The sequence below is a fragment of the Daphnia pulicaria genome, chromosome 5 (genome assembly GCF_021234035.1).
Source record: "Daphnia pulicaria isolate SC F1-1A chromosome 5, SC_F0-13Bv2, whole genome shotgun sequence".
Taxonomy (NCBI): domain Eukaryota; kingdom Metazoa; phylum Arthropoda; class Branchiopoda; order Diplostraca; family Daphniidae; genus Daphnia; species Daphnia pulicaria.
The window spans coordinates 6,407,726-6,430,824 of NC_060917.1; the positions used below are offsets into that span (position 1 = coordinate 6,407,726).

The following is a 23,099-nucleotide window of genomic DNA, read 5'->3' on the forward strand; positions in this document are numbered from 1 at the left end:
TCACCCCAAAAAATTCCGACCTGCTGCAAACCAGAGACTTGCAGTTGGATTCACACACCAACTACAAGTTTAACGTTTTTACATACCGGACCACGTGAAGACAAAATCTTGTGTCAGCGTGAAAGTCATGCAACTATGCCGTATGGGGCTCTTTCACATCTGTTTTATTTAGCCGATTTATCTGGCAACGCAGCATGGTTCGAGACTTTTGTAGGGCAAAAACGGGGAGAAGAGGGAGAATGGGAGGAATGGGAGGGAGGAGGGCGTCCTCCCATTCTCCCTCTTCTCCCCGTTTTTGCCCTACAAAAGTCTCGAACCATGCTGCGTTGCCAGATAAATCGGCTAAATAAAACAGATGTGAAAGAGCCCTATAAGAGAATTAAAAAGAATTTTTTTTTTCAAATCAAAGGAAAGAAAAATGTATTCCAACTTTACGTTTTCACGACCGAATTAATAAAAATAAAAATAATAAAAATAATAAAAATAATAATAATAATAGTAATAATAATAATAATAATAATAGTAGTAATAGTAATAAAAATATGCTCCCAACGGAAAACATCTTGGATAGTTTCCATAAGCATTTCGGAACAAAAATCTCTATCGGTGCTAACGAGCAAATTATTGAGAAGCAGAGCAATAGATGCATCCATTGCTCTGTCGAAAAGTAAAAAAAAAAAAAATCGTTGTGTTTAGGAATGGTCAGTGGAATTTTCATGTAGTTTTTAGGGTATTTTAACACTGATCTGGCATGACTGGCAACTTGTTGAGCCGCCCATCAGCCTTTGTATCTATTTACCAGTGAGCACTGAGCTGAGCAGTCGCCTTTGGTCCTTCCTCGCGAGCGTAAGTTCCAGTCCTCATCTCTCTATTGCCATTGTAACATGAAGCAGTTGGTTGAATTTTCACAGCAGAAACCCTAATCGGCGCATTTTCCTTTCAACGTTTTTTTAAGCAGCACCTTTGGCTGTAGGCCAAACTTTTACCCCGAAGATCGTCCCAATGCACCCCCTTGTTGGTCGCCATTTTGGTTTTCTGTTCTGGCTACTCATTCGCCACGAGGCGCCTCAGACAATCTCTCGAGACACCGCCATTTTCCAGTCGCTGTGAAACTAAGGGAATTGTCCTGTTTTGTGGGTGTGTTCGCCTGATGAGCTTCTCGGACCACACAACAGCAGCAGTTCCCGTCCGAGTACCGAGTACGTAATTGTAAGTTGTCGTTTGTCTAAATTGCTTATATCCACCAACAGTGTATGTGTATAGTTCTGTGACTGTGTCTCGATATTTGGACTCCAAGCGAGTTGATAACTAACGACAGTTTTCCTTTGTCAAATGCACAGCTAGTTGGGGAAAAAATTTGAAGCTTCTGAAAACGCGTGATTTACATGCGGTTGTGGAAACGGATCTTCCGCTTCCCTCCTCCACCCTCAACACCAAACCATCCCTTTTTCTGTCTCTTCAAGATCATCGCACATCAGTTTGGCATGTCGCAGCCAGGCAGATCCAACGACAACACCCCCAGGCTGCCGGCGTCCACGGCACAGTTGAACGCCACTTCAACGTCTTCGTGGATCACTACGGCGCTCATAACGCAACCCTTGGAAGAACACGTCAACACTCCTGCAGTTTCGTCACTAGCGTACGGCGTCGTTCGCGTTCAGTGGCAATTTGCGATGTCACCCACGAGCGTCGGTAACCACTATACTTCATTCAACGTCAATTGCCTCCCCTACAAGTCATTTAAACCAATGGCCGACTACCAGCTAATGTTGCAGCGAACGTTGAGCAACCGGCGTTTTCACAATGTCGTACATTTACGGTGTCATTGGGCCGAAGAACCAGGTGCCGTGCCCAACTGCATTCCAAGCACAGTCTTCTTGGAGAATGGTGATCGAAACGTACTCGCCGTGCCGCAAACATCGCAAGACCATTGTGGCGAATGGTCGCTAGCTTACCCTGACTTCAAGCAGCACTCATCCCTAGTGTTGCACCTGCACTTTCCGATAGCCGGCCTGCCATTTTGCGGATTGCTGACAGCAATGTATTTCGCCCAAAACAACTGCGACGTAACATTCATTTTTCGCCACGGGCAAACTTTTAAGGCGCATTCGACTGTATTGCTTCATTACTTGAGCAATATCCCGTTTACGTTGAGGTGCGACGATTCGACCAACGCAAATGCTGACCCACCACCTCGTGTCCCCGGCGTTACACGAAACTTGCTTTTAGCCACCGTCCAACACATTAACGACGCCCCGTATCATTTATTTCGCGAAATGATCCAATATTCATACGTTGGTATCCTTTCTCCCACGTTCTGCACGGCTGACGGCTTGCCCTCTCTAGTGGAATTGTGCCAAGTAGCCCAGCGCTACGGTCACCGCCGCCTGATTGAACACTGCTCGGCCCGTATTGCGACCCAAATTGTCCCGCAAAATGTGCTAAAATTCTACACGTGGGCGGTCGACACGGACATGACTAATCTGCTCGAAGCGGTTATCAAATTTATGGCGAGGAACGGAGCGGAAGTGCTGGCCCTGCCCCAAACGCTGGCTTTTGCCCGCAACGACCCGGAAACCTATCATCAAATGATGCGGGCGGTGTTTGAGTGTCAGAGTCGCGAGCGACTCGCCGTGCCATAGGCGGGGCGCTCCCCCGACAAAGTGACGTCATGTTGTTTCAATTGTTGATCACTCTTGACTTTAGTTGGCGGACTAACCGTGAATCACTGCGCCACTGATACTGCTGCCACGTGGAACGCAACTGAAATTTTTCCAAAGAGTCGTCTCCTTGATCTTTTTAAGTATGTAATTAAGAAAGCAATGTCGTCTTCCTGCCAAAGAGTCTCAAAGTAATCTTGGGCCTTTAATTCAGCAACTTTTACCCCTTCAGTTATGTCGTTGAAGTTGACTACGAGCTGGTTAATTTCGTTCAGGCTGTCATTCACGTCTTTTTTCCTTGGCAAAATCAATACATCCTTTTTCTGTTTTCAAGGACTCCACTATGAACTGGCGTGCCATTTAGAAATTATTGAATGTATTCGGTAAGTTTAAATCGCAAAAGTTGGTTGGATGATAGTACGTGCAACTCTAGTCGTTAAACGTGAAGCTTGCTGCGCTGTCGGTTGAACAGAAGGCGACGACACTGCCGTGGTTGTAGAACGCATTACTTTCTTTTTTTTCAAAATTTCCTATCGGCATTTCCAAACATGTTCTCAGGCTTTCTGTAAGTGTCCTTAGGACTAGGCATTCCACTGTGTTGCGCTTCCCTTCCAGTTTGAATCTTTATTTGGCCATTGTGTATTGTGTTTCACCTTTACCGTGATTTGTACTCCTACTAACCGGGGGGATGGGTTTATGGCGAGTATTCGTGTCCTCATCTCTGTCCACGTTGGCGATTGCCCTGTTCTTATTCTCTTTAGTTTCCTTTTTTGAGTTTTACTCTTTCGTTTGTAACTAGTGTGTTTCCTTGTCACGTGAGAGCGTCATCCAAATCACAGTCGGTGAATCTACGAGAAGCAGCCGACAAAATCTTGGACAAAATCGAAACGGAATTGCTGACCAGGCTGCAGGCGATAGCTTCCACCCGCCGTACTTTCAAACACTCTTCCTCGGTTATACCGAGACGTAATCAAATTCCAACAACGCGAGCGCCTCGCAGTGCCTCAGTGCCGTTCACCCATGTCAATCGCTGACCACGTTTCGCTATTTCAAATTGAAATGTAGTCGATGAATGTAGCTTCACTTTACTCTGCTAAGGGGAATGCTACGTTCGCTACTTTGCCGCCACCAAACCGATCCTGTTCGAGTTTCATTCCCTATTTCAATGCTTCCCATTCCATTCGTTCCACATCATTAGGATTGCCATCGTCGAGTCAATGTTGTCTTGATCGAGAAAAGTTCTTTCTTCTCCCGGCTCAGTAAACAAATCTTTCAACTGTATTTTGGAAAATACCAGAGACAAGGCCAGGTTCACTACATTTCGTCTAACGCGTTAGTGATTCTCGCTGCATTTCAGTTTTTTCCATTTTTGATTTCTTTAAATGTAGTTGCCACTTGGATGTCTTCAAACTCGACAGACAATCGTCTTTTCGGAGAATGGTTATGCCATTTATCGGGGATTTCAAGCAAATGGCCATTCGATCTTGAGTGGACTGCATAGTTGTACGGAAAAAAACTGTAGACACCCGACAATTTTCTGCCATGTCACACTCAGCTTCATTGATTTCATTGTAAACGCATTCCCAATCGTCATGCTTGTTCATAAATTGCTTGCATGCACATTTGATTTTTTCTTTTCTCTTGCTATGTGATTGCTAATAATAAAAATTGCCCGCTGTCTTCACTGTGTCGCAGACAAAAAATTGCCAGTTGATTTACATGTAAACCAAGATGATTATTGGCACATAGTTGGCCTGTAGGTCCCTGAATAAACTGGAAACATAAGGAACAAGTTGTCACTATGTATTTATTATTCGCTAATCTATCTGTGTAATCAAAAACTAAACAACACCATTATGTACAAATTACATTTTTCATCAAACATAAATCAATTTCAGAAAACTTTGTCTTGAAAACGACAAGTAGCCACTAGCCAGTCAATTGACATGTCTATGTCACCCCAAGCGACATTTTTAAAAAGAGCTTGCCATTGACATAGTTTATTACCATGCGTTATTTGACATGCAAAACAAGCTTTCCCTCATTTAGAATGCCTTGATGATTTGAAACAAGTCAATCTGATCGTCGACTGCCTGTATTTCAGTTGAAATTTAAATGTATGGAATTGTTTATAGCGCTACATCTATTCGGTTCTTTGCAAATTATAGCTAACCTAACCAAGATCAATAAGAGTCTCGACACAAACAGTTGTAAATCATTCTGACCCAACAAATAGTAGGAATCGTGTTCTAAATCCACTTTTTTACCATGTTTCCTGCACTGTTGAAATGCGAGCAAACAAAATCATAGCAACGCTTCTCCTGTTTAGTGCCACTAAGCGTACACATGCATAATAAAACCGACTCTTGTGTTACATTTTATTTTCATCCATGTAATTACTAATTCGATACAAAATTTTATGAATAAATCGCAAATTATTACTTGACATTGCCTTGATGATAATTGTTTTAACGGTGCCACCGAAAGGGGCTGCTAAGGCTCAGCCCACGTCTTCGTATTACGGGCCAGAAGTACGAACGAGCCTTCTTAACATTGCCCTGTAAACTTCTGAATAAAAAAACAAAAGAAAACAACACTAATGCCACCAAGACAGTCAGTTGACAGAATACACTGACGAAACACACTCTAGAGGGCGGAGGAAAACAGAGGATCGCGACAAAGTGCATTATCTCAAATAATTCCACTGCCAAACACTCTTTTCCTTCCGAAATGTTCACACAATGACTGGGACTAGATGACGATAAAAGCAAATACAAACAACCATGTAAAGTAAAACTAATCTGAGAACTAACTATTTTCATTTAGCATCCGTTCGAAATAAACGGAAAACAAATAATAAAATTCACAGAAGCGCCACAAAAAGGGCATGATCGTAAAAAAATAGAAATCAATCACACAGTAATGTAATATTACATTTCCACCTTTACGTATTTCAAAATTAATGGAAAAAATAGAAGAAAAAATTAGCGATGAAAAAGGTAAATGGAAAACATTACCCGCCAGGGTCGTAGACCGGGACACTAACCGCTGTAGCATCCAGCAATTCCACCTCCTTCCTGATGACATAATTGATGAATATATATGTAAATACTATTTTACAGACGAATTATTCTACAAAAATTATTGATATCTTGATTGATGGAGAGCACCCAAAAGGGAGACCAATCCTCCAATTGACTGTGAAGAATTGTGACGTTGGCACTTAGGCTTCTCCTCCTGTCCTGGGAACTGGTGTCATACGAGACAGCCGATTCCAACAATATGCACCATGTCATTTGTTCCCTCACCACACCAATCCACCATGCTCAATCTATAAGTGTGGCCCCGTCGACGTCGAGTGATTTCATTATAAAAAACCAGTTCGAATTTTAACCCAATTTGGCAACGTTTAAATCTGTTGCTCTGATTGGCAATCTGGCAACGTTACCACTCCGGCCAACCCTCAGCCGACACAGTATACCGCCAAGACCACGGCCTTGGCCAAGTCTCACTCTGTTTGACTTCCACGTTGAAATTCAGTTGGTTATTCCTTGTTGCCTTGCCCAGAATTGCATTAGCGTAACGAATCAGCATTGAAACGCACCATTTATCAACCACTAACGTTGATGCCGTGCCAGGACCTGCGGTGTCGCTGTCGGTGATTCCGGAGAAAAGAACCACGAAACCTGACATCGATTCGGCTCACAACCAGGGAACCACGCTCTGGCCCACAGACTTGGACGCTTGGTTCGAAAATGTCTCAAAGTCGAAAGCGCAGTGGCGGCGTATCGTCGACAGCCAACTGTTACCCTAAACGCACGGCGGTGGATACAACGATGCGTCACACTGAAACGGAATGCACAACAAACATGGTCGAGTGCTTTCGCACAGAGAAACAGATCTACAGCTACAAAGTTGTTTTCGAACCAGTGTTGCCCGAGTCGCCCACGCTCACAGACAACGAAAAAGAAGACTTCCTTCGGAAAGAAATACATTCCAAAATTATGTATGACGGCGACGGCGTGTTGTTCAGCACACACAAATTGCTGGTAAAACAATTGTTACACAACCAACTTGATTGCGTATTACCCAAATGTTTCATTCAATTTTGTATGTCATCGTTTGGGGTGATAAATTGGAAATGCAGACTTTGGCGTTGCCCGGCGTGACCGGTTCAAAGAAGACACCTTGCATGGCTTACCTCGAGGAGATATCAGGCGCCAAAGAAGATTTCAAGCCGGTAGGTTACTTTGTTGACGGGCTAGTGTTTTCTCCAACACTCTTTTTCATGACGCTTGTAAAAGCTTTGATTATAACCCAAACTTTATAATCCACACAAGAATTGGTAAACCTTTCTACCTGTAACGAAAGCAAGCGGCAGCCCAAAAAAAGGATTTTCGACCTAGCACATGTGAAATGTAAAGCCAATTTTTACTTTCTCCTCCCCCCCCCCCACAACACCCACCACCACCTTCATTTCGTATATATTTTCTCAAAGCCCACCATTGAAAACAAGACGCGTACTTAACAAATTTCATTTCGACGGTGTTAGTTGTTGTGCCTGGTTTTAAAAGAATGTTGCAAGAAGATGGGAATGACAGAGAGTTGTTCGGATTCCATAAACACGGCCGTGTTTTTGTCGGGTCCCACCTTTGACGAAACGGTGAGTAAATTGTCTGCCTAGCAAAAGAAACGAAGCCGCAAACGCAGCATAACAGAATTTTTCGACTCAACAGATCTCAAACGTGGCACTGTACCAGAAATATATTTTCCAAGTCCGCAAGCTCAAAAGCCACTACAGCCTCCTAATTGATTACGAGTGCCCTGCCTTTGCGACGAAAACAAGTGTGCTGCAGTGCATCCAAAATATGGCAGAGGCCTTGCCCACTGCGACAAATACGGTATACATCAATCTACGGCTCCCTTTCTTCTACATTACGTACATTGGATGACAATTTTTTTCCAGATGGATGTTATTAGAGAGACCCTGACTGGAAAAACTGTTTTGGTTACATGTGACAGGCGCTTGTGCACTGTGGCCGGCGTGGACTTTTCCGCTAGTCCGTCACAAGCGACCAATGAAGGCGCGGCTATGACGCTGGCGACGCACTGTTCATCCGAGAACGTTACGATTGCTGGATTAGAGGGTACACCGCTCCTCTACACCTTTGTTCGCGGTAGACGCCAGTTACTCGACCCTAAACGTTGCGTGCAGCAGCTGTCGAACAGCGACTCGTAAATATAATTTGTTCTTGTGCGGTTAAACTCGAATGGTTTGTGAATGATAGTCTCTTGCATGTTACGCACAGAAGGGTTTTGCCGAGTAGTGTTGTGCAACTCATCACGAAACGCAGCACAGTGCTGCCAAAGAAATCACTGGAGCGTATACGTCAAATGTTGGCAGCCATCGACAAACACGAGCAGGTAGACTTAATCCGTGGCTGTCTCTGCCTGCCCAATTTGATCACCAAATTTAATTGTGTCACTCATACCTATGGTTTTGGTTAGGTATGTCACATCTTTGCGAAGTGGGGATGGCAGTTGACCTCCACCTTGAAGACGGTTGCGGTTCACGACTTTTCTCTACCTCAACTGACCTACGGTAGCAACGAAACACATCCTGCGCGCAAAGATGGCGTCTGGCACAACTTGAGTGGTTAATGCTTTTACTGTCTTCTTTGAGACTGCTATATTGGTTTAAAAAAACTTTTTTTTTACTCTTCTTGGAACGTTAAAAGCTAGGTGCATGTTCGAAGCTCCAAAGTTGACGAATTGGTTGGTGGTGGCCCCCCGGGGCTCTCAATGCAAAATCATGTCTTTCGTCGCATCTCTACTGGCAAACGGCACAAGCGTCGGACTGGATGTACCGCGCCCTGTTATGTAAGACTCGCATGTCATTGAAATCCCTAGTGTAAATTGCTGTCTACTAGTGCAACTTAACCCGAATTTCTACGTGTCTTATCCATATCTAAATGTACATGTGTTTCTAGCACTTTTGCCGATTACACCGACAACGAATGGCGTGCACGAGCCACACGGCTTTGCAACTCACAGCCGTGCTACGTTTTATTTTTGGTGGAGTCACGCAGCCGACTTCATTACGCTTCACTGTCGGCATTCGCCATGTCGGAACTGAAAATTCCCTTTAAGGTAAGTGTCCTATAGCCTGTCGAACAATCACTGTTTGGTTGATAAGCACCAGCGCGTTGCTCTGCCCATTTCTTCGTTCACAGGTTGTATCTTTGGATGAGGTTGCTACGGGTGAGTTGGTGAAGCACCATGAGATTCAGCGACTGCTCAACAAATTGACGGCTGAATTGGGCGGAGTTCCGTGGAAAATTCAGCAGCTATCCGACTTTCTCTCCCAGCAGGTATGACTTGTCGCTATCGCAAACTTTCGACGTGCACGAATCTTTGTGTGTCGGTGTCTGTCTGCAAACTCGATTTCATATTCCACAACGTTTAGCACGTCATGGTGCTGGGACTGCACGTCGCCAAAGACTGGGCCACAGGAGTTGCGGTCACTGCAGTTGCCGCAACCTTGAATCGCGAAATGACGCGTTACTTCTCCAACAGCACAACCCACCAACTGGAAGATATCGGGACCTCTCTGTTTCCTCCCGTGTTTGCCGAGCACCTCTCCGAAGCAGTTAGGTAACGGAGTCACAGCCTTTCACATTTATTCCCACCTACTAACGGCCCGCACGGTTTCCCCCCCCCCCCCACCCGCTTCTAGTGCCTATGAAGAATGCAATCATCGACCGCCCGACGCCGTTGTGATGTATGGCAGAGGTGTCGATGCTGCTGGACGATTCGGAGCCGGCCTCACTTGCGACGAACTCTCCACGATCACGGTACTAACCATCACTTCAATGTTGCATTGCATTTCTTTTCTCAACATTGCGGGCGGGATTCGCCGCCGTGATTATACCATTAACTCTACTGTTGCATCTGTGCCTAGCGCCGTTTGAAAACAAAGTCACCAAGAGACGACGACAAAAACACACCGTACAGCTACACGCTGGTGGACGACAACTGCCGCCTTCGTATTTATCGTCGCGAGAAAAGAAACCCACAAATAACCAATCCACTCTGCGGAATGATCGTGAAAGAGATTAACTCTCGGGAGTCGGCCATTGTCACGGAGAAAATGAATCACGGCACAATTTCGCCAACCTGCTACCAGACCGTTGCAGACTTCATTGGGCTCAAAGGAATGCAAACGGAGATGTTGTCGCTAGACTTGTGTCACCTCAACTACGCCGATCCGGTAAGACTCAGCGCTAACGTACACAATTGGACGTTTATTTGTAACTATGAACTCTTGATGCTAGGGTTCGTCGCGCATACCCGCACCACTCGTCTACGCGGAGAAGCTGTGTCAGCTGCGGGCCCTCTCTGGCACTACACCGCCTTCATCGTGGAAAAATAAATATTATTATTTGTGAACGGCCGGCGCATAACTTTCCCAGCCGCGCATTCATGATATGACATAACATGCAAATTTTTTTTTTGTTTTCTTGTCAATGACGCTAAGAAAAAGTTCAGCGACTCATTCACTTGCTCTTGTTTAACATTTTTTTTCGGTCTCCAAATATAGAAATACTTGGTTTGAGCATCATCAATGTCTCTAGCGTCTGCGCACTCTTGTCTGACGGGAAGCGCTTTTGCCCATCCGCGGCATTACGACTGAGGTTATCCTTCTCGTATGCAGCTCTCCACCCCCCCCCCCTTTCTATCCAATTCAAAACTGATGTGACTCTTGGTGTGAGTTTTACAACGATGCACAACGCATTTTGTATCATGGCAGCCAAAATATACGGCGCTTTCAACCTCCAAGTTTCAACACAATAAAAAAGTGACCGTATCCTATGTGTAGTTTTTTTTGCCCTTTTAACTTTTATGTTTATGACGTGATGACATCACTCATCTTACACCCATTGCAGATGATGAGCAATACAGCTGGGAAGACGACCTGTTCCCACACTATAAGCTGCCGCATAGTGGTTTCGTCTCGTTCACAGCTTTACCTCTTTACATGCCAACACGTCGAAAGGATTATGGAGTCGACAGGATTGCACGGAAAATGTGGTGAAGGTATTGTCTTCGGCCGAGTGGTCCACGCCCAGCTCCAGCAATTTTCTGATAGACATCATTGTTAATAACCCAAACCTTTATCCTCCCTAATCTAGCTGAAGTTCACTGTATGGGCAGGCAAACAAGATGAGGAAATTAGTGTAAGTTTTGGAAAAATTTATTGGTTGCAGAATTTTTCAATTTAATTAGTTTTCCCAACAATAAAAAGCGAAATAAGGGTGGTGAACTTTGCGGTCTTCTCCTGCTATTTTTACGAAATGTTTCCAAGTTGAAAATCAACTCGCTGTGTTGAAAGGGTAACGCTGCAGCATTGTTCTGGCTAATAAACATCTTGATGCCGCCGCACAAAGACCCCACTCCATGCAGTGCTTGGTTAGTCGTGAAATCCCTTTGTGGGCTAGAACCGATGCGATGCCAAGAAAAGTTGGCGCAACATTTTAACGTAATTACTTTTATCCCACTGAAACAGTTCCACTCGACAAGAGACATTTGATACCACCATACCAACGTTGAAGTGATGCAGCTTGCGAAGTAGAAATTTTACTAATATTGGTTGTGACCATAGTTGCATAAGGTGCTGCAACCACATCCATAAGACAAGCCATCCAGCACAAACTTTTCCGCCGAAATGAGAGCAAAGACCAGCCCATAGCCGTAGAGTCAAAACGGACAAGTTGGGAACCGCCGGAACCAAAGATTTCTTCTGTTTACATCACGTCACAATGTTCCCATCATACACATCTTGCTAATTCTATTTTTAAAATGAAGACTGTACTGTACTTGTCGGCGGCAACACTCACAACTTCCGTATTTTATTCTCCTCTCACTCTCTCACTGAAAGCCAACTTCAACGTTTCACATAACCAGCTATTTCACCTTGAGTGCTACTCTGCCGTATCGACACAGCAACCTTCAAAACTGTCTTGGCTGTAAATGTAGTCGACATTTACAAATGGACACCGAACCTGAACCGACAGGGTGAAACCCAGTACTTCACCGTCGACCCATTGCATAGTGATCAATTTGAACAATGTCTATAGAAATACATTCTTACAAGACTTTGATATCACTCTTTTTTGCGCAATGAAGGCTCACTTTCATGTAAATCAGAACTTTTCTTTGGCCAACCAATGTGAAAAGTTGGAGGACATGGTTTGGAATGTCAACTCTAAACGACATTTTCATTTTCAGAGATGGGATTAAAAAGTTAATTAAGCCCCTTGGGAGCCTTCACATTGTAGAATTGTTTAAATTTCCGATTCAAGTTTGTTACAATGTAAGCTGTGATGCTTTTGGTGACATTGACCTAACGTTTAAAAATAAAGCCAACTACAAATGTCAACCTATTCTTGCTATGGCTTCATGTGGAATGGGGGTAAGGAAGGGAGGAATTATTATTTACCTAGCTTGAGTCCTTTTGCTTTCAGAGCCCGGAAAATCACAGCCGTAACAAATGAATAACCCATAGTCACTTTTTAAATGCATTAAAAGATTGGTAGAATTACATAGATGCATGTTTAAGGTTAGGCAGTGCCTTGTATGCTCTACAACACACTTTCCCATGGGTTAAAATAAAATTTCATCTTGGAAATACACCACAACGTGTTTGTTCCCATTTCCTCGCTTCTGGTTAGTGGAGCAATGACCCAATGACGACTCTCGGTCCTCGGATTACCTCTCTCAGCAAACTATTGTGACTTGTACAGCATTACGAGCTCCTAACCTTTCAAGAATGTTGTAAAATGAAATTCTCAGGGATACATTTAATTTTTAAATTAAAATTGAAGACATTATAAAATACGACAAGAAAAATGAACGTTTACAGAACGGAAACAGCTAAACGGATGCAAAAGCAAGTGTGATGTATCTCAATGTATTCGTGAGGATTGCCGTTGTGGCGAATATTACTCTCAATTATGACCGTGCTGACGGAGAGTATGTTGCAGGAAAATGACGAGAGCAAGCACGAAACTAACTTATTGTTCAAAAAGGAGACTGCATTTTACCACATCTTCTCTTAAACATGGTAATAAACGATAAACGAGGGCGAAAATTTAACAATTTGTTCTTTGAATGTTGGCAGCATTTCCGGCAGAAAAAACAAGTTCGTACAACTTGACTTGTCAGGGAATGAGAATTTTGTGTGTGTATACTAACTTTATCCTTTTGTTACCCACACACTAGACAACAACACAAACAGCATCATTACAGAAATTGGAATTTTTCCCAAACAACTTTTCCACCACTGATTGCTAACCGAACCTGAAACAATCACAAGGCAAATGAAGATTACAGAGCTCAATAAAGAAAAGAACAGCAGGAAAATAAAAGCCCAAGAGGCAAAATGATGTTGATTATGCATTCCGTATTTGTTGCTGAACTTTTTGATTTGTATTGGAACTCATAGACCATCCTCGAAGGTTATACATTTCATTTGCCCCTACTTTCGTGGTCCAGCTTTGTCATGGCGCCTTTAGGATGCTTCGCTGCAGTGCCACATTCCATGCTCTCGAGAAAAACCTCAGCCACGCTGAAACCAAAAAAAAAAAAAAAAAGTAAACAAAATATTGCAACGCGCGTAAAAATTTAAAAAAGGGTATATCCCTACCGTTTCCTCCGAAGCCACACCTTCGGCTCTGCCCGTTTGGCAAACGCGCACACATAGTCAGATACCTATACATAACAGCATTGATTATGTGTATCTCAAACCCGTTGCTCAAAGCTTTGACTTTACAGCGGTAGACGAAATGTAGCTCACCTCACGAAACCAAGATGAATTCCCGCCGTTGGCCCGCAAATGGCGCACAATGCTGGAAATTTTTTCCAAGGTCGGCCAGTCCAAAGTGGTGAGGCAGAGCTGTACCAGCGTTTTGAAACATCCGTGCGACAACCTGATATCTATCTTCTCTCCCGTGTGGCTGCAAATCTTTTTCAACAGATTGGAGCTTAACCACGATTGAGCTCCCGTTGGAATGGTGGGCATAATCATCTCTACGCATCCCGTTATGCAATCGGGTACAAACGGACTTCTTTCATCAGCAAGGAAACACAAAACGTCGTACACCACCTCGTCCAGGTAATGACTCGTGCGATGATTCGCTCTCAAACCAAGATTGGCAGCATTCCTGGAAATTCTCAAATGTTTCCTTTCACGGTTTTTCTAAACATTTCAAACATACCAACGTTAGTTGGACGAAGCCAGATTACAGTAGGAGCCACTGTATCATCACTCTGTAGAATCACGCTATACCACCCTTGCGTATTCTCAAGCAATATAGGAGTGCCACGCACCTGTACAATTGTCTTCAACAATTTGGAGGTGAAGTCATTGACGTCAGTGTCAGTGTGCGTCGCAAATTGCTTATGTAGCGGTGACGCCACTGTCAGCATATCATCAAGCACAGAGACTATCTTGTAATGGTTATCGGGCGATTTCGACGCCATCAATTCCATAGCCTGCAAGTAGGGAACAACATCCTCGCAAATGTGATTCGACGAGCAGGTCGTACGGCTGCAAAAACCTCGACTCAAAAATTCAAAACAGATTTTATAAGGCGTTGATCGGTCAGCGGCGGCGGCACCAGCATTACTCGTTGATTTGTCGCCGGCTAGAAACAAAACGTTTTGTTTGACGGATTTCAATCAAAAAAATTTCTTATGCTCACCTGCTAATGGTTCAACGTCATCCTCTTCCTCGTGAAAAATAATTAATTCGTCTTCCGATTCGATTACTGCGACACAAAAAAAAAAGATTCGTCAAACAAAAACACAGACTTGTTGTCGGCCCATTCGTAAAGTCCATTAATACGAAACCCGCCAAAGGAAGCAAAACTTGGAAATACAATTTATAACTACAGTCTCTGCCACAGACACTGGGAAATGTAAACAACATTTAGACGACTAGAGCACATTTGCCCCAGATAAGCAACACTAGAAAATAAAACTGGAAACTCCAGTCTCTGCCACAGAGACTCGAAAATAAAAACAAAATTTAGACGACTAGAGCACATTTGCCCAAGACAAGCATAACTAGGAAGTAAAACTTAAAAATACAGTCTCTGCCACAGAGACTCGAAAATAAAAACAAAATTTAGACGACTACAGCACATTTGCCCAAGACAAGCAGAACTAGGAAGTAAAACTTAAAAATACAGTCTCTGCCACAGAGACTCGAAAATAAAAACAAAATTTAGACGACTACAGCACATTTGCCCCAGATAAGCAACATTAGGAAATAAAACTTAGAACTACAGTCTCTGCCACAAAGACTCGGAAAGAAAAGCAAGAACTTGACGACTAGAACGCCTCTACCTTAGATAAGAAAATCTTATAACTACAGTCTCTGCCACAGAGACTAGAGAATGTAAACAAAATTTAGACAACCAGAGCACATTTGCCCCAGATAAGCAACACTTGGAAATAAAACTTAAAACTACAAACTTTGCTACAAAGACAGGAAAATTAAAAGCATATCAAATAAAAACAAATGATTCAAGTAACCTAAAGCACCTGTAGAATAAAAAAGGAACAAATGTCATTAGCATTACACATTCAAGAGGACGTGATGACACACAATTTTGAAAGTCAACTAGAGCCCACATCCGGATCAAGGCCAGGTTTAATCAATCTGAACTGCACAGCAAAGTGAAACCCGTTTTAAAAAAAAAAAAAATTTCAGCAAAAAGCAGCAAACTATTTAATCTCTGGCACACAACCTAGTAAGACAATTTAGCAGTGGTTACGGTGGTTAGTTAATTCTCACTTTTACCCTGACTCCCTAACCAAATTTTGCCAACGTCTACTGTTCAACCCAGCAACCCTTCCCACCCCCCCACAAGTGACATTAATTGGAGTTGAGAATTTAAAAAAAACCAAAATCTAGACAACGAAGAAGGAAGTGAAAAATAAAGAGATAGAGAGAGAGAGAGAGTGGCCGGCCGCCCGCCTAGAGCAGCCGAGTTAAAGCACCCGTCGTGTCGCAGCGAGCCACAAGTTGGCCGAGCTTTCCGGAGCTTTATTATGAATTGTCCACCCTCTCTTTCTCTCTCTCTCGCTCTCTTTCTACCGCTTCAGCTAATTTGCCGATTTTGCCAACGTCTACTGTTCAACCCAGCAACCCTTCCCACCCCCCCCCACAAGTGACATTAATTGGAGTTGAGAATTAAAAAAAAAACAAAATCTAGGCAACGAAGAAGGAAGTGAAAAATAAAGAGAGAGAGAGAGAGAGAGAGAGTGGCCGGCCGCCCGCCTAGAGCAGCCGAGTTAAAGCACCCGTCGTGTCGCAGCGAGCCACAAGTTGGCCGAGCTTTCCGGAGCTTTATGAATTGTCCACCCTCTCTTTCTCTTTCTCTCTCTCTCTTTCTACCGCTTCAGTTAATTGGCCGATTTTGCCCACGTCTACTGTTCAACCCAGCAACCCTTCCCACCCCCCCCCCCACAAGTGACATTAATTGGAGTTGAGAATTAAAAAAAAACCAAAATCTAGGCAACGAAGAAGGAAGTGAAAAATAAAGAGAGAGAGAGAGAGAGAGAGAGTGGCCGGCTGCCCGCCTAGAGCAGCCGAGTTAAAGCACCCGTCGTGTCGCAGCGAGCCACAAGTTGGCCGAGCTTTCCGGAGCTTTATGAATTGTCCACCCTCTCTTTCTCTCTCACTCTGTCACTCTCTCTCTCCCCAATGAGTTTCCCGATTTTGCCATTTTACCAGTCTACTATTCCACCCCAGAAAGCATTTACCCTAGTTGAATGGAATGAGATTAAGAATTGCAATAACCAATTAAGAAAATGTAAAAGAAGTTAGAATAAGTAAGATAGCAAATAAGGCATTTACCGTCCACCATGGGATCATGGTTGGTAGAAGATTGGCGCACCGGCCAAGCACAGCCAGGCGCCTCAGAGTCATCGAGACCTGAAGCCATTTGTCTTACGTCTTACGTTGGCCGCCCAAGGGTTGAGCAGCGCAGTGGAAGACGAATCCAAAGTACTCTAAAGTCGTGAACCACGTGGCAGGACTTTAATCCCCCACCCCAAAAGGTAGCCAGGTACTGTATGCACAAATAAATAAAAAAAAAATAAATAAAAAACAAAAAAAAAAAAACAAACAAACAAACAATGACAGTTAACAACAAAACACGACTTTAGCAAAACAAAGGAAAACGAGTAGGGCGATGATAAGAGGTACGGGGGAAATAATCGGTCAACACATTTCCAACACGGCCGCCATTTTCGTTGAGTTTCGTCAGACCCATCCAAAAAGAACAAGGGGGGGGGGGGGTGAAGGGAGAGAAGCTACGCAGTACAAAAAAAAAACTCACACCTAGCAACAACGCCCAAATTTCCAACTCTACCATTGCAGCCACACACACACACAACTAATCTTGTCTAAAAACTCGACCAGCACATAACACGTGTCACATATACAGTTTCAGAGCGTTTTTAAAAGCAAACATTAGGGTAAAAATATCGAGACATGGTCATGAGACAAGTATGGCTTACCCAGGACACGGGGAACAACGTATGGCAACGAAATCCAGGTATTTTTTAAAAAAATGCGACTATTTAGGAAAGCGTCACGTGCGAATTGGTATATTGTAATGCGAGTGTCGTGTCGACCAGGCCGCTTAACCGTCTAAACTCTACCAGAGCCCAAGCCACACTGCTGGGAGCTCTGGAATGTGCAAACAGCGCCACCAGTTTGAAAAAAAAAAAAAGCAAAAAACAGGATGACTCACAAAGGGCGGAGAAGCAGAGGACGACTGAAGCAATGGTCATGCTGCGTTGCCAAGTCAGGACATGAATTTTTGTGTCCACAAAAAGCCCAATCAGTGCACAATCCCTTTAAAACAGTTACGAAATAAAGTGTCTCTCAAAACATAAAAAGAAACAAATGTTACACTAATACGAAGCCAGAAATAGACCTTGTGGTGGCAGGGAAGAGAGGTTGAAACGATGAAAGCTAGTGTTTCGCTAACATGTCGACATATTTCTGTAATTTGTTTTTGAAAATTCTCGTCCGGCCGTCTTCAACCTTTACACTTTCACGGCAGTTAACATTGAACCCGAAAATCAGCTTTACTTTAAAGTGCCCTATTCAAGTATAGGATAAAATGTGGACAAACGAATTCGTAATCTTAACGACCTACACCTGCTGTAATCAAACACAATTGGCTAGTGTTTGTTTCCCTTTTTATGGCTAAGCTGTTGATCAAGTCCCAGCAATGCTCGGCCCTATCTTAGTGTTTTACCCCCTCGCAACCTTTTGCCAACGTTTCTTCTAAGAATTTTTTTTGTCCCCACCCTAACCCCCCCCCCCCCCCCAACCACCCAACCTCCCCATCCCTACCCCACACCCTACATACCTCCCTCCCTCCCTCCCCCACAAACGTTCGACAACGTTTGTGCCTAAACCTAATTTTTTTCAGGTGTACGCTGTTGTGATTTCCTATGCAAACATGCAACCCAAGATGGCAGCACTCGTGAAGCTGGACATACCTCGGCCTTTTCTCATCTACTGTATAGAGATTCCGTTTCCCTCCTTCACTTCTCTCCAGTCACCAAGCTGACGAGCACTAGCAGCTCTCAAAAAAAACTACCACCAATAGCTGGTGGGTTTTTGTTCCAGTTGCTTCTCAACAGCTATCACAGTATCAAAAACCATCTACATTCTGTCCTGAGGATTATTTTTTTTAAATCTGATTTACCATTTCACTTTCCCGGCGTAAAGTGAATTGCACTGTGTCTTCTGTTTGATTTTCATCCGAGTTCATCGTAGGCAGGTAATTATATATTTATGTTCAATTCATGACACATGACGTGAAGCCCACAGCGTGGATGATTGCTGTGTTATATGACTATGTAATGAGAAGCCCACATGTTGGCACAGATCAATTCCTGTTACCAATGCAGAAGCCTAATCGAGCACATATATTACTCTAATCCTTGTCTATTTCCAACATAGGTTACTCGGCTTGTCGGCTGTACTGTGAGCTCACTCGTCCAACGCCGTCCTCATTGAGTAGCCGTTGGCTCACCAATTTAGTATTTTCCCGCTGAAGCCGTACTCAAGTAATACCAACTGATGTAAATGAAATTGCAGTTAACTCTATTAATGTTATTTTAATTATTTGACAGCGTTAAAATGAGCGTCCAACTGTGTGAAACACATGCTTTGCCATCGAAAAATAGCCGAGAGACGCCGTTCAGCAACAGCAATCAAGTCGCCTTTGCTGGAATGGAAACCATCTTTGAAACTATGAAATTTGCCGACATCACCTTGTACGTCCGTAACTGGCAATTTAGAGCTCACAAAATCATTTTGGCCACGAGGAGTCCTTTTTTCGCTGCCATGTTCCAACACCAAACTGAAGACATTTTGTTGGAACGCGTCCAAATTGAGGACGTCGAGCCGGACGTGTTTGAAGAAATCCTCCACTTTATCTACACTGGCTGTCTGGCGAAAGCGGAGATGAAGCCTACAATGCCCTTTGAAATCCTCAAAGTGGCGGGAAAGTATCTGATCGACCAATTGAAAATGGAATGCGAGACTCAATTGATTCACCGGATCACGGCAGACAATTGCGTGCAATTAATGTGCTTCACCGAAGAAGACGATCCGGCGTTTTATTTGAAGAAGCATGCCATCCAATTCTTCCGTAATTTCCCCAACGAAGTGATGGCGACGGAAGCTTGGGAAACTGTCGAACGCGATCATCCAATGCTGGGTCTGACTACGCTAAAGAAACTGCTCATCGGAACTCGTTAGATACCCCACAACGATTTGGAACCACAACGATAGGTGATGGCAGAAAAAAAGTGGATTAATTTTTTGTACCAAGAATGTCGTGATTTAATTCAAAATAACCTGTATTGCAACCACGTTTATTTGTAACGTTGCTCCTTTGACTCGGAAATACATAAAGTTATTGAAAATGTCAAACAATTGCTAATAGAATGACGAATACCATTATAATAAGGGTATATCTTGTTTATTAAAATATCTCACTTTTCCGAGATTGATTTTCATACGTGCTTCGAGTTTGAACAATAAACAGACCAAACATTTAAAAAAAAAAGTAACTAGTCGACCCAGTGGAATGAATGAATTACTCAAATCACTTATTTTTATTACTCAATAAACAAAGAGTACATCGACGAAAGTCTTATACATACTAGAGTAAAAATTACGAAATGAAACAAAGACCGCCCCAAAACAGAAACAAATATTAAACACACTAGGAAATGAAATCTGAAATGAAAGAAACAGTACGTAATCGTCAATCACAATCACAAAGTATTTCATGCCTTATAGACCGATTTTCAACGTAACACTTGGTGTTGTAAACATGTAGGCGGAATAACAAATGTGTAGAAAAATGTCCGGCTGAAATTGGGAAAATGTGTTTAGGGATATTTCTGGTAATGTTTCATCTCTTATTTTTTCGAGTTTCATTTTCCTGATTTGGCAACTTCTAGAGCCGCCTGTTTTTTTGAAGTGGAACTGGAAGCAGCCATAACCAAGTAACTATGCCAAGTAACCAACGCTGTCCCGGTTAGTCATTTGTCTTGAACCACGACGTGTGATTGCACCTTCTTTCAGGTGCACTTTCTTTGAGTGTCGGTAGTGTGGCTGAAGGTTGCAAGGTAATCCAAAACCCGTAACACATGATTTAGGTGGCCAATCTCATTACTGCTCGAATAGTCACAGTGTAGTAGCAAAGTGGCTCCCGCAGCCAAGAAGGTACTTGTTGAGCAAGAATTTGTCCAGTTTTATGAACTGGCGTAGCACGTGTGAAGCTTCAAAGTTCCTCCCATAGGGGAATCCACTCTTTCGGTCTAAAATTTCTTTTGTTTTACCGTATTGCGAGTAAGAAAACAGTTGTTGTTCTTGCACCGAGTCTGACTATCAACTTTTAAAATAAAGATGGGCACTCGATTGCAAAATGACTTGTGGGTTCTTGATGCATCAGAACCCTACAACCATTCCTCGCTAGACTGCAACGTATTTTTAGTAAAAGAAATTCAACACAACGGTGTGACTACAGCAGTGGTGTTACAAAACCAATATGGACCCTGTGCGCTTGTAGCATTAGTTAACGTTTTGTTGCTAAGTCAACGAATGAAATTACCACTAGAAATGAAAGGGAAAATTTGCAAAAGTGAACTTGTGCTTTTGCTGGAAAACCTTGTGAAGAGTGAAGTAGGAAACCGTCACGCCTTCGTTTCTACCTCATTACCACTTGAACCTGTTGTAGACTCCCTGATGTCCCACAATGTCAATATCGATCCCATCTATACTGGTATTGGAAACTTTGTGAAATCTATGGAACGAGACTTGTTTGACATGCTACAAGTGCCGCTTTACCATGCTTGGATGCCCAACAACCCAGAAACCGCCTCGCTACTGGGCGATTCCAGTTGTTCTCAGCTACACGAATTGTTGGGTTCCCTGAAATGTTTTGGTGATGAAAACGACTCTGCAAAAATCGCAGCCCTTCATGCCTTTTTGAAATCTCCAAGGATAACCGAGATTGGATGGCAGCAAATTGGCCAAAAAATGCAAAATGGAGAAGCTGCCGTCTTTCTCTCTGATCACCTATTTCGCACCGCTTACAAAGTCAGTATTCCATTGGTTTTTCATTTTATTCTTTTGTAAATTGTTGTGTAATCGTCCTCGACATGTTTTCTGTTGCAAATCATTTTTAGCATGCGGACCAAATATTCCAGCTGGTGACTGAGACAAAATACAAGAGTTTCCGTGACGTTGTCTGGGAGACTGTTGCCAACTTCAATGCCAGTACCTATTATGATGAAACGTTTCAAAAAGCGGGATTGGATGCTGTAAGATAATAAAAAAAAATTGAAAAGATTTTAAAAAAAAAAACATGATTAATGCTACGTTGATAAATACTGATACCTAACACTTTTTTTTTTTTTTTTTTGCCAATTGTATTGTAGGTGGAAGCGGAATGGGTTGTGGAGGACGTAGCCATAGGTAATACATCAACCGTCATCATAATTCCAGATGGTATATGTATAGCTAAACTACAAGAAGAAATATTCAAAAGAATTGAAGACGCTTCGCGAACGACGCTCGCATGTAACGGAAACGCGTTAACCATAACGGGACCGCCTCACAATGTGGAACAAACCAAACTAATGGTGGAAGTAATCGCCCACAACTTCAGCCCGGTCGTTCCAGATCGGTCTCTGCAATTTGTAAGTACCACATTGGCCTCTCTTTTGTGCTCGAAAATCCATGTTAACGAGACCGTGAATGCTGATTGTCTTGAGCCAAAGCAGCTTGTTGTGTTTGTAATTCTCTTTGGGTTTCTCGGTAAAAAGGTTTTTTTTTCCTTTGTTTTCTCTTGTAATGACGGGGTTTGGGGCCACAGGAATGGCCCCAATTGCAGCAACTTATCATGTGTCATACAAATGTTACCGCCCTAGTAGTAGTAACCTTTAACTTTGACATAACCATCATCTCTCCTCCTCGCCTTGTAGCCAATTTCCCAAATGAAACAGTCTGCTTTCACATGGCAGAAGTTTTGTTTTATTACGGCCGTTTACGTTACGTCTATTTATGAATGACAGGAGCAGCCCGACATGAAAAAGCCAACGGTTATGAATTTGGTTAACCAATGGAAACAGTTGTTCATGCTCATACACAAACGCCAAGATATGGAGCGCCTAGAACCTAGTGCCTGTCGTGTAATGGCGAATTACCTGAGTGAATTCACTGGCATCGCGTTGAACAACAGAATGGGTTCAGCAATAATGAAGTTGTGGCTGGTAATGTTTTCCTCCTATCTAAGCCAACTCCCTAATGAAATTAATAATTGCTTTGTCATTGACGTTCTAAGGCGTTTCTTTATTCAATTTTCTTTTTGTGTCACAGTCAATGGACGAAGAGGAACAGACTTTTTGGTACAGTGTGAAAATGGAGAAACGGCAAATTAGATTAGAAAAACAATGTGCCATTGACGTACAAATTCGAAATTTAAACCGCAAAATTACGGCCGCTTCCAGAAAGCTTTTGCCAGAAGACTCGAAAACCGTTTTTCATTACCTGACTGCTGACGTGTCCAAGAAAAGAGTGACGAAATTCCACTGTCTGCACCAAGGCTGTAACAAGTACTACGAAGCTCCACAGAATGTATTGCGCCACGAAGAGAGATGCCCCAACAGGCCATACAAAACAAGTTACCTCTGCGAAATTTGCAACTTCAACATGATGACTGTGGATGGTTTCAACAAGCACGTGGATAAATTTCACCCAACCGTACCTGTTGCAGAAACGCCGCCATTGGGTAAATTTCAAATTCAATGTTATCCGTACGTGTAGTGCTC

At 43.1% G+C, this 23,099-nt stretch overlaps 3 protein-coding genes across 3 annotated transcripts; 2 read left to right on the top strand and 1 right to left on the bottom strand.

The window, feature by feature from the left end:
* The first annotated feature begins 6,415 nt into the window (after positions 1 to 6,415).
* LOC124340736 (protein piwi-like) lies at positions 6,416 to 10,108 on the top strand. The gene is made up of 14 exons (XM_046793343.1): positions 6,416 to 6,709; positions 6,808 to 6,900; positions 7,213 to 7,323; positions 7,397 to 7,561; positions 7,627 to 7,895; positions 7,970 to 8,084; positions 8,169 to 8,316; positions 8,399 to 8,540; positions 8,651 to 8,810; positions 8,894 to 9,031; positions 9,127 to 9,314; positions 9,397 to 9,514; positions 9,622 to 9,930; positions 9,995 to 10,108. The coding sequence occupies exons 1-14, from the start codon at positions 6,416 to 6,418 to the stop codon at positions 10,106 to 10,108; spliced, it is 2,364 nt and encodes a 787-aa protein (XP_046649299.1).
* Positions 10,109 to 12,911: 2,803 nt separating this feature from the next.
* Positions 12,912 to 17,348, bottom strand: LOC124340535. Its single transcript, XM_046793123.1, has 7 exons — positions 17,250 to 17,348; positions 16,585 to 16,798; positions 14,423 to 14,488; positions 14,049 to 14,365; positions 13,516 to 13,917; positions 13,366 to 13,430; positions 12,912 to 13,287 (listed from the first exon to the last, which is right to left on the bottom strand). The coding sequence occupies exons 2-7, from the start codon at positions 16,670 to 16,672 to the stop codon at positions 13,188 to 13,190; spliced, it is 1,038 nt and encodes a 345-aa protein (XP_046649079.1). The 5' UTR covers positions 16,673 to 16,798; positions 17,250 to 17,348; the 3' UTR covers positions 12,912 to 13,187.
* Positions 17,349 to 18,891: 1,543 nt separating this feature from the next.
* Positions 18,892 to 19,515, top strand: LOC124340737 (speckle-type POZ protein B-like). The gene has a single exon (XM_046793344.1). The coding sequence runs from the start codon at positions 18,892 to 18,894 to the stop codon at positions 19,513 to 19,515; it is 624 nt and encodes a 207-aa protein (XP_046649300.1).
* The last annotated feature ends 3,584 nt before the right edge of the window (positions 19,516 to 23,099 follow it).